Source organism: Amblyraja radiata, chromosome 15, assembly GCF_010909765.2.
Source record: "Amblyraja radiata isolate CabotCenter1 chromosome 15, sAmbRad1.1.pri, whole genome shotgun sequence".
Lineage (NCBI taxonomy): Eukaryota > Metazoa > Chordata > Chondrichthyes > Rajiformes > Rajidae > Amblyraja > Amblyraja radiata.
The window spans coordinates 4922391-4932655 of NC_045970.1; the positions used below are offsets into that span (position 1 = coordinate 4922391).

General features: G+C 41.1%; 1 protein-coding gene across 1 annotated transcript in view; it reads right to left on the bottom strand.

The window, feature by feature from the left end:
• Positions 1-1273: 1273 nt before the first annotated feature.
• The window catches only part of ankrd1 (ankyrin repeat domain 1), an 11767-nt gene continuing 2775 nt past the window's right edge, over positions 1274-10265 (bottom strand). Inside the window, exons 3-9 of the mRNA XM_033033565.1 lie at positions 9869-10000; positions 9635-9742; positions 8711-8809; positions 8039-8137; positions 7144-7242; positions 5535-5633; positions 1274-2631 (exon numbers count right to left, since the gene is read on the bottom strand). Of these exons, the coding sequence (XP_032889456.1) occupies positions 2533-2631; positions 5535-5633; positions 7144-7242; positions 8039-8137; positions 8711-8809; positions 9635-9742; positions 9869-10000 (735 nt within the window). The 3' untranslated portion in view covers positions 1274-2532. The remainder of the gene's footprint in view (positions 2632-5534; positions 5634-7143; positions 7243-8038; positions 8138-8710; positions 8810-9634; positions 9743-9868; positions 10001-10265) is intronic.

A 10265-nucleotide genomic window follows, 5' to 3' on the forward strand; every position in this document is an offset into this window, starting at 1 on the left:
ATCATGGACATGCACCCCAACCTCCCACAGTTCATGTACACTGAATCTAAGTGCTATCTTCTTGTGTAGGGCGTGCACAGCCTAAAGTTATAGGACAACTTGTTCTATTTGATCTTATTTGATTGTACACGCCTGGTTGATTGCATTCGTCGGAAACAGGGCGGACCACGTGAAGGTTGCAATCTCCCACCCTCTAAGTGCTACAAAACGCTATAAGGAAGACAAATGAAAAATACCTGAATGAGCAACAGTCTTTCACTTTCACTAACGGTCAAAGTGTGGTGATGAATTAAGTGACAACCACTTATTGCCTAATGCGGGGTTTGGTATCCCCAAGTAGAAAATACAAAAACAAATACAGCAATATACAAATTTGAAGAAAATGTGTCAATATCTGTCTCACATGTAAAGAGCCCTGGACAGTGGAGGAAGATTCTAGTGCTGTACTGTTTTATGTTCTAAATAGTTGCAACTTCTGCTGTTTTATAGAAAAACAGCATTTAGAAGTGGTGACAGGAGGACAGAAATAGTGCATTTTCCAACTGGATGGTGTTGAAGGGAGCATAATGATTAATCTGTAAGAACATTGATGGGGATGGTGGCAGGGTGAAGAGTACCCTTCCACCGAGCCAGGTAAACAAAAGTAATTTAAAATCATCTGGCAATCTTTAACTCAGAACATATCCAAAACCAAATTAGAAAAGTGGCATCACCAGAAGAATAAAATAAATAATGAATGGAATAATAAAAGCAATATTCTCAGTAAGTCTGGAGATTGTAGAGACAGAAGCATTACTGGAGATGATTCTTGACGATACCTTTCTCATAAAGAAATTAAGTGAAAAAGTTGTAATTTCAGTGAAACGTTTGAGGTGATGTTCAGTTCAAATCCAACTTTTCAGCTTGCTCATCAAAGTTTCTATTCAGCTATTCCGTAAATGATTAGTTATCTAAGTATATGAAATTATGCTCAGCAACATGGATAGGACAGGTTTCGAGGGATATGGACCAAACGCAGGCAGGTGGGACTAGTGTAGCTGGGATAGGTTGGCCGGTGTGGGCAAGTTGGGCCGAAGGGCCTGTTTCCACACTATCAATGACTCTGAGATACTTATTTGATAGTTGTAGCCTTGCAGTAGACAATGAATGGATCTTTTGAATTAATCACACCTGTTTACCAAGCAGTGTTGATATTTGAATGGCTGGTGCTTTTGAACTCATTTCCATAAATGTCATAACTGTGATGTAAATATAGTTACCAATATGTCCAAAATGATGGAAAAGATCGCAATCATGCGTTTATTTTTATTCTGTTTACATTTTGGTTTTCATTGTTTAAATAAATCCAGCGCATAAATAGTGCAGTATATATTGTTTTAAAATAAATCAATATAATTTTAAATAAGTTGAGAAATTCTAACTTAATGTGAGCAATAGACATGAGGCAATCATTATGAGACTCCACAATGCTACTTCAGATCACATGTATTCCCAGGCAAACCACCCACAAACATCCCAAATCACCAAGTGGATGCATGAGCTGAACTATGACCAATGATGTTGGTCACATTTGTACTTCAGTTACGTTACGTTCCCTTTGGCCAGATTACCTTTGATTTGATGTATCAAATTCTAAAGTCTTCCTGCCCTGAGGAACCACTATCAAAGTCGGAGAGTTGTCCTATTATAGGCCTTTATCACCAGTATCCTATTACACAGTATCCTCCTATTATAGTCCTTTATCACCAGTATGATAGAAAATACATATTTTAATCCACGCTTTGGAATCATATCCTATCATCAAAAGCAACCTTGTTTCTCTGGTTGCAGATAAATTATACTAAATACTTAATGTTTACAAAATTTACACATGTAAAACAAATGTACAAATTTTACATCATAAATACAGTCCATCACTTTGACACTTGCAGTTTATATTGTCATCTATTCTTGCTGATTGTCTTTCCACATACATGTCTCACATATACCTACATTCCATCCAAGAACCCAGTTTCAAATCCAGCTATCTTTTAAGAAATTACTTTTGACAGCAGAATTTCCATCTTAATCGATATATGGAGGGATGGTAACCTTGACGTAGTTTCACTACTAATTGATTATAAAATATTAAATTGTTAAGGCACCTAATCCCTCTCATTATATCTAAAACATCAGTCCTGTACAGGCAGACCACTCTGACTTTCCATTTTTCAGTGTTCCCCATTCGTGTTCCATCAATTTCCTACTTTCAGAATAAACCTTGTTACTGACCGTTGAAAGTCAGCAGAAATCTCAGCCTTCATTAACCAAAAAAAAATCTTCACTTTCCATTTGTCCAAGTTCATTGTCATTATTCATGAACTGAAGCAATTTCACAGATTTTGTTATATTGAGCTTTCATTATTGAACAATTCAAATATTGTGCATCTAATGAATGTGTTGAAGTTCTCACAAACTTGGAGCATAAGAATGCACCTGGCATCCTTGGGGGTGAAGGAAAGAAGGTCACTTTATTCTTCAATGCAACAAGCTTCATTTTGATGAAGCATGCGAGGTTTCCACAAATTGGTTAAGTATTTCCTTGGTGCCAGTTTGCCACTGAAGAACCAGGTCTAGTGGTGTTTGTCCATTCTGCAACAAGACATTAGAAATTGTAATATTCTTAACTAATAAATTCTAAAGGAAAAACATGCATTTACAAAGTTTCCACAGGTTTGCAACGTTATTACATTGCACAGAACAGGTGAGCTATTTTAATTCATTCATTGATTCAACTCTTGTCACACATGTTGCTTTTCAAGGTCTTCAACTTTTCTCATACTTCTCTTTTATGTGATATGAAAAGAAATCTGATAACTGCTTTTTCTTTTAAGCTGCTAGCGTGTCAGTGAGCTGCCTTTATTCTACCTTCTGTTGTGTGTTTATTTGATGAAAGGCCAAATCCTGAAATATTGTTTTCTTTCCCACGACTATAGACTGGTCTTTGGCATGTTCTGCATCTTACTTTAATGATTTCTTCCATTCTTGCTCTATAAGTTTTGTTTGATTTTTTTTGTACAAGACAAATTAATTTTGATTTTATAAACTGGTCATGTTCAGACTTCGGAACTACTATATACCTCTTTGGTGACCCTCTTGATTATCCTTACTCAGACTTTGCTAGCTTTACCTTGCACTAAACGTTATTCCTTTTATCATGTATCTATACACAAAATGGCTCGATTGTAATCATGTGTGGTCTTTCTGTAACTGGATAGCACGCAACATAAGCATTTCACTGTACCTCGGTACACGTGACAATAAACTAAACTACGGTAACTGAGTGCAGACAATTCAGAATTACACTTTATATTTCCCAAGGTCAATGCTTTGTGAGTATTTTGACTTTACAAGAGATGTTAAATATAAATGTTTTGATCCTATATGAAATTGGCTAGATTCAGAAAACGAATTTCAAAATATACTGCAACGTTATATTAAAAATAAGGTAGAAAAAAAATCTTTAATATGCTTAGCATCGAAAATCAGTTTTTCAATTCCTGTTATCAACATTATAACATTACAGCATAAAATTATGTTCGTTTTTTGTTGTTGTTTCCTTTTAATAGTTTTTTTTAATTTTATTAGAAGTGAGTACAATACAGTGGTACCTTTTTACAGGTTCCCAAAATTATGTTAACATAATATATTCTCTGTACAACTTCATTTAAAAAAAAAAAATTTAAAGAGAGAAATAAGAAAGAAAGAGATAGTAAAGAATAGAGGAAAGTCTAGTGTGTGTGAATAAAAAGGAGGAAAAAGTGATAGTGAGGAAAATAAATAAGCAAGAAAAGAAAGCAGGAGGGAGATTATCAAATCGATAAAATTATAATGGTACGCGTGTTTTTTGACGATACAAAAATACCAATATTTTTGAAAAGTACAAAAAGAAAAAAGAACGCTTGAGAATTGTAGGAATCGGAAAGAAAGTGGCAGGAGGAGTAGATAAAACAGAAATCAGATGGAGAGAGGGAGATTGGGAGGAGTTAGTACAGAGACAGAGGAAAGAGTGAAGTGACAGAACTTGCCCCGACCTATGACTGAGGTGTGCTGAACTAAACAAACAGCCTTGGCTGCGTCTCTCCCACGCTACCCTTTATCCTTCTTTGCCCTCTTTATCCCGACTGTCTCTTCACCCTATTCCCCCGCTGCCTCCACACACACACACACACACCACCTCTCTTCCACTCCCACATGCTTGGGCAGGAACTTCTGCTGTCCAGCAGCAGCACTTGGAACCAGGCCCTGTAACCAATATGACTCGAGTTCAGATAGGTTCAGCTTTCACTTCCACCAGTCGAGGTTTTCACGGACTGCCAAGGTCGCTTGGCCAGTAATACAAATGTGGCGAGGGAGTCAGGTTACCCGTTGCATCTGGCCTTGAAGCCTGGTTGGCCAGGCAGAGGTGTGGCAATATTAGCGGGAAAAGCCAGCAACTGTGGTCTGGGCTGATTTGTCAAGAGATTTCTATTTGTGCATCTACATTAGCAGAAGTGTTGACAATCCACAAAAATAAACCAGTAAATGCTGAGTTTAATGAAAACTGCTGTATGTTGTGGAGTTGTAGACTTTATGGAACCTGTCCATGTGACTCCATGTGTTAAATTTAATATGCCAGGCACAGCAATTAGTTGCTCCTCGCAGTGCAGTCCTGCGCTATCGAATGGCCTGACCTCGGGTGCTGTCCTTACGGAGTTTGTACGTGCTCCCTGTGACCACGGGGTTTTCTCTGGGTGCCAAATGCCCACATTACTATAATATGTTGTTGGGTGCAATCCGATTAATAAATCACATTCATGTAATATTTAATTTGAGACAAAAAAGTGAAAAAGACTCATTGCAATATTACTGACAGTAGGTTGTAATGTTGTTGATCTTCTTCTCAAATGGATTTAATTTTTTGCCAGCCTCTAAGTCTTTTTACACAGTCATATAGTACAGTAACAGGCCCTTTTGTCCAATTCATCCATACCGATCAAAATGACTCATCATAAACTAATCCCATTTACCTGCATTTGGCCTTGATCCCCCTAAATATTTCCTAGTCATGTACCAGTCCAAATTTTTTTTTTAAGTTGTTATTGTACCTGCTTCAACTTCCTCTGGCAGCTCATTTCATATATCCACCACCATGTGTGAAAACGTCACCCATCACATTAAATCTTTTTCCTCTCACCTTAATTCTATGCCTCTAGTTCTTCCCTTACCCTGGGAAAAAGATTATGTACATTCGGCCACTCTATCCCCCTCATGACTTTATACATTTCTCTAAGATCACCCCTCAGCCTCCTGCTTTCAAAGGAATAAAGTTCTAGCCTTCCCAACCTCTCTACTACCTCAGGCCCTTGAGTCCTGTCTATATCTTCTTTGCAAGCTTTCCAACTTAATGACATGCTTCTTTAGCAGGGTTTCCAAAACTTAACATAAATGTGGCCAATACAGGTGTAAAATCACAAAATCTTAAAAGGGATATGTTTATTGATAGTTGGACTTACGCAGTTTTTTAATGTGGGTTTGGCTCCGTAAATCATCAGCAGCTTCATTAGTCGGTAACGGCTCAGTCGCACTGCATCGTGCATAGGCGTGTCTCCTTCCTTCAGACAACAGCATTAGAAAGACAATGGTTACTATAGAACCGAACAAGTTTGTTTTCACTGTGTTTAGTTTAGTTTAGAGATGCAGCATGCAATCAGGCCCTTTGGCCCACAGTCAACATTGACCAGCGATCACCTGTATACTAGTTCTATCTTACACACTAGGGTCAATTTACAGAAGCCAATTAATCTATACATCTGCATGTCTTTGGAGTGTTGGAGGAAGCCCAACACTCCAAAGAGCGAATGTACAAACTCAGTACAGACAAGCACCTGTGGTCAGGATCATACCTGGATCTCTGGCGCTGTAAGGCATCAACTCTATCGCTGTGCCTTGTGAAATTCAGGAAAAGCCACCTCTCTACACTTTGGAGGCACATCCTCCTAGGGCCACTCTGATCCCCATCACCAGCAGAAAGGCCAGAAGAAGGCAACAGTCACAGGCAAAGGAGAAGCAAGCTGAGCCCAATTAGCTGGAAATGGAACAACTCAGGTGTACCTCGTCGCCTACTCCTTATAAACGCAGGGAGTTCCAGCCAAGGGAAGAGAGGAAGCAAGCCAGGAAACAAGGGAGAGGAAGAGGAAGACCCGCCCCCCCAACACTAACTAGATAGACACAACATGCTGGAGTAAAGTTCTGAAGCGAGGTCTCGACCCAAAACGTCACCCATTCCTTCCATCCAGAGATGCTGCCTGTCCTGCTGAGTTACTCCAGCATTTTGTGTCTTATATTTGCTGTAAACCAGCATCTGCAGTTCCTTCCTATCTCTACTAACTGTACTTCCTTTCACGGGCTTCGAAGAGGCCTGGAACTGCTAGCACTTCCTCAAGACCAGAGTGTGCTGTTGGGTCACATCCAAGATAACCAGCGCCTCCTCACTTGTGACGAGGGTCTGCACCCCCACATGATCCTGGACCTTCTGGTAACCATTGTCCGTCATTTGGAATAAGCTATATTGCGTGTTCACCCTACCATGGGTGTCCGTGTGGTCATTGTCGACCCAGAGTCATTCCTGACACCACAACAACAAATTACTGGCATGTCCACAGAGCATGATTGGAGCATTTTCCTTGAGTCTAGAGTGTTTTGGGACAATCTTGCATTATCCCCAAAACACTTTAGACTTAGGAACGTACTTCAACCACCAAAATCAATAGTGTTAGAATCAAGTTGGCAAAATCAGACCAAGAAACAAATCAGAAATGTCCTCTATTACTTAGAAACAAACAACACAAACATCTCACATTCAAACTATAATGGTTGCAATATAAACCTCCACACTAAACTAAAAAACTAAATAATGTTCCTGTGTCCTTTCCTCTGCATGGCCCCATGCTGGGAACAAGTGGACTGGCATTGACATTAACTACTCTGTCATCTCATTAACACTGTATCATTGGCTCATCAAGCATCTTTTACATAATAAGGCATTTTGTTACAATCTGGTATATAAAAGGTTCAGTGTATCAATTTGACATATATCTTCTTTAGTGCCCAATTAACACGTACCATGTCTCTGGCATTCAGATCTGCTCCACACGCAATGAGATGCTCAGCACATTCATAATGTCCGGTTCTGACAGCGACGTGCAAAGGAGTGCTGCATAACTGTAGCAAACACAAAATAAAAGCAGTAGTTATTGTCAAAATACTTTACTGCCAGTGGATCTTGGTGAGAGGTTTAGTTTTGATGGAGGCCCTGCCTGGGGCTCGAGTGGAACTGTCACCATTCTGAGAGAGCTAGTGCGTGAATGGGGCACGGCCAACAGCGGCACAGGGCAACGAAAACATCGCCTGGCCTGGCCAACCCTCCAACTTTGACCGCCAGGACAACTGACCTTTATGTCCAAGCTACGACTGAAGATATTTAACAACTTTGCATTAGAATCATATCAAATGTTGCTGGAAACGTGTCGACTCTTGTGTACTGCCACAGTGCAGATTTTAGACTTGCAGTGTGGAAACAAGCCCTTTGGCCCACTGAGTCCACACTGCCCAGCGACCACCCCGTACACTCGCACTATCCTACACACTAGGGACAATTTACAATCTACTGAAGTCAATGAACCTACAAACCTGTACGAGTGTGGGAGGAAACTGGAGCGCCTGGGGAAAACCCACATGGTCACAGGAAAAATGAACAAACTGTGCAGACAGCGCCCGTGGTCAGGATCGAACCTGGGTGTCTGGCACTGTAAGGCAGCAACACTACCGCTGCGTCACTGTGCCAGCCTAATAGAGTGTAATCTAATATTTCTACTCTCTTGTACTTATGTATAGTAATCTATGTATAATTTCTATGTACGGTAATATTTACTGAGCTGTATGCATCAAAGGAACTTCAATGTACCCAGATACATGTGACAATAAAGTATTGAACCATTGAGGTGGACAAACTGCTCACCTTGTCTCTGGCATTAACAGCTGCGTCTTTATTTAACAATGTTTTTAAAACTTCCAGACTTCCACCGCGGCAAGACCAATGCACCGCTGTCCCGTTGAGCTGCACCAGAAACAAAATGATGTTGTTAGTAATGGTGAAAGGTTGTCAGTTAAATGAATCAAAGTGCCACAAGGAATGTCTACAACCACATGTGGTGATGGCGTGCATCATTTGCACAGACACCATTCGGCATCCTCTCTTTAGGAGATACAGTGTGTAAACAGGCCCTTTGGCCCACTGAGCCCACCCCTGCCCATCATCACCCGTTCATGCTAGTGTTGTGATATCCCACGGAAATTTACAGATGCGCGTCTTTGGGAGGTGGGAGGAAACCGAAGCACCCGGAGAAAACCCACACGGTCACATGTTAGAATGTGCAAGCTCTACACAGGCAGCAGCAGAGGTCATATCTCTGGCGCTGTGAGGCAGCAGCTCTACCCGCTGTGCCACCTTGCCGCCCCACAACAGAACTGGTTTGACTTTTTGATTCAAACAGCAAGAAAACTGACAACACACCGAATAGTCATTATAACGGAACGTTAACCCAACATGCCCCAGAGCTAACCCACTGCTTGAAGCACCACGCATTCTGCCAGATTGTCAATATGTCTAATAAATGGATATATATTGTACCATGTCGCGAAACTCCATGGAGGCTCCGGCGTTCAAGAGTTTCAGCACAATCTCCTCATTTCCCTCTGAGCAAGCACGATGCAGGGCGGTCCTGTTAAACTGTACAGAGCAAAAATGAAAGATGTTGCGATTCCTGTAATCAGCTGGAGTTCTAGACCTCAAGAGTCTTTCATTATTATAGGTGCCCACGCTGAACTATGAAATTATATGGATGGAACTGCAGATGCTGGATTAAACCGATGATTGACACAATAAACTGGAGCAACTCAACGGGCCAGGCAGCATCTCTGGAGAAAAGGAATAGATGACGAAGGAATAGGTGACGTTTCAGGGTCATAGAAACATAGAAAATAGGTGCAGGAGTAGGCCATTGGGCCCTTTGAGTCAGCACCGCCATTCCTTGTGATCATGGCTGATCATCCCCTATCAATAACCCGTGCCTGCCTTCTCTCCATATTCCTTGATTCCACTAGCCCCTAGACCTCTATCTAACTCTCTCTTAAATCCATCCAGTGATTTGGCCTCCATTGCCCTCTGTGGCAGGGAATTCCACAAATTCACAACTCTCTGGGTGAAAACGTTTTTCAAGAGAAACGAGAGAGATAGACGGTGATATCGAGAGAGATATAGGACAAATGAATGCAAGATATGCAAAAAAGGAACGGTGATAAAGGCCATTGTTAGCTGTGGGCGAGGTGAAAACGAGTTACAGACAATGACCCAGCAGGAAGGCAGTGAAACTAGTACAATGACGAGGGTGGGGGAGGGGCGGTGAGAGCGGGGATGCAAGGGTTACTTGAAATTCTTATCTGCAATAGCTCAACAGGCCCGTGGACGTAATAAACAAAGGTTAAAAATATAATAATAAAATTAATTCAATAAACTAGTTGGATCTCTTGCCACTAATAGGAGGCGTCATCTTACCTGGTCACACGCATCGGGCAGGCCGCCATCGGCCAGGTATTTGTCCACCACCTGCGGCTTGTTCTCCAGTGCTGCCTTCCAGAACGTTTCCACATCCACAACTTCACTCTGGGACAAAGCATTCATTCTTAAAAGCGTTTCTTAAAAGCATTAATTCTTAATTGTTTAGATGAACGGTTCTATTTTTTTTAATTAAAAAGGTTATTTCCTGAAGCTTATAGTAATTAAACTTACTATAATTTCGGGTTCTTGCTCCTTTGGTGGCTCCGCGACAATAGTCTTGGATTTCTTCTTCTTTTTCAACCGCACGATGAATTGAAGATCATCTAGAGTTTCAAGCTTCAGCCTCTGGTCCAGCGATTTTATCTAACAACAACAAATCATAAACCGGTTCATGTCTTTGACAAGGATGTCAGAGCATCTTAGAAATCCCCGAAAGTGCGGAAAGTCAATGTCATTTGAACGGGATCGGGTTGGAAACAGTCAAGCGTCAGTGAATGTGACGACAATAGACACAACATTCTGGAATGACTCAGTGGGACAGGCAGATGGAGAAACGGTAAGGTTTCAGGTCGAGACCCTTCTTCACACTGATGTCAGGGGAGAGGGAAACCAGAGATATGGAAGGGTA